At 49.3% G+C, this 802-nt stretch overlaps 1 protein-coding gene across 1 annotated transcript; it reads right to left on the reverse strand.

The window, feature by feature from the left end:
* Positions 1-27: 27 nt before the first annotated feature.
* PICMEDRAFT_74829 (hypothetical protein) lies at positions 28-640 on the reverse strand (the record flags this gene model as incomplete). Its single annotated transcript, XM_019164884.1, has 1 exon — positions 28-640. A coding segment is annotated over one exon (613 nt), but the record flags the coding sequence as incomplete, so codon positions are not given.
* Between the last annotated feature and the right edge of the window lie 162 nt (positions 641-802).

Below are 802 nucleotides of genomic sequence, written 5' to 3' on the forward strand. Positions count from 1 at the left end.
AACCAGATGGAACAGTCGATGGTGCACTAGATGAACCAGATGGAACAGTCGATGGTGCACTGGATGAGCCAGATGGTACAGTCGATGGAACAGTCGATGGTGCACTGGATGAGCCAGATGGAACAGTCGAGGAAGACACAGTGGTGGAGCTTCCACAACTGTTGCCACTCCAGCATAGCTCAGGCAAATCGAATTCACCACCATTACCACAACCAAAGGTGTAATCAAAAGACTCTTGTTCACAACCATCAGAAAATTCGTACTTGATACGCATACCGTCTTCCATGCACTGTTGACCAGATGTGGCACCTTGTCTCGAGGTGAATGTGAACTGAGTGGTCCAAGAACAACCATTGATTGTCTTACCGCCATTTTCTTGTGCAGAGTAAACGACAACAGCTGAAGCACCACCATCAATCTTGATTTCTTCGGTGTCAGCAAATTCAGCGCAGTTGTGACCTTGGAAAACAATGGTACCTTCGTAAACACCATTGCCCAAATCCTTTACAGTTGGTCCAAAAGAAACAGAGGCTGATGGGTGTCCGTACTCACATGGAACCAAAGAACATGTGGTCACTTGAGTAGCAGAACAAGAAGCGGTAGTACTTGGTGGACCTGGTGGAGTGGTGGATGGCGTCATGGATGAGCCAGGCGGAGTGGTCGAAGACCCAGTGGTAGATGAGCCAGATGGAACAGTGGATGGCACGCTGGATGAACCAGATGGTGCAGTCGATGGTGCACTGGATGAACCAGATGGAACAGTCGATGGTGCACTGGATGAGCCAGATGGTACAGTCGATGG

This window comes from Pichia membranifaciens (genome assembly GCF_001661235.1).
Source record: "Pichia membranifaciens NRRL Y-2026 unplaced genomic scaffold PICMEscaffold_8, whole genome shotgun sequence".
NCBI classification, from domain to species: Eukaryota; Fungi; Ascomycota; class Pichiomycetes; order Pichiales; family Pichiaceae; genus Pichia; species Pichia membranifaciens.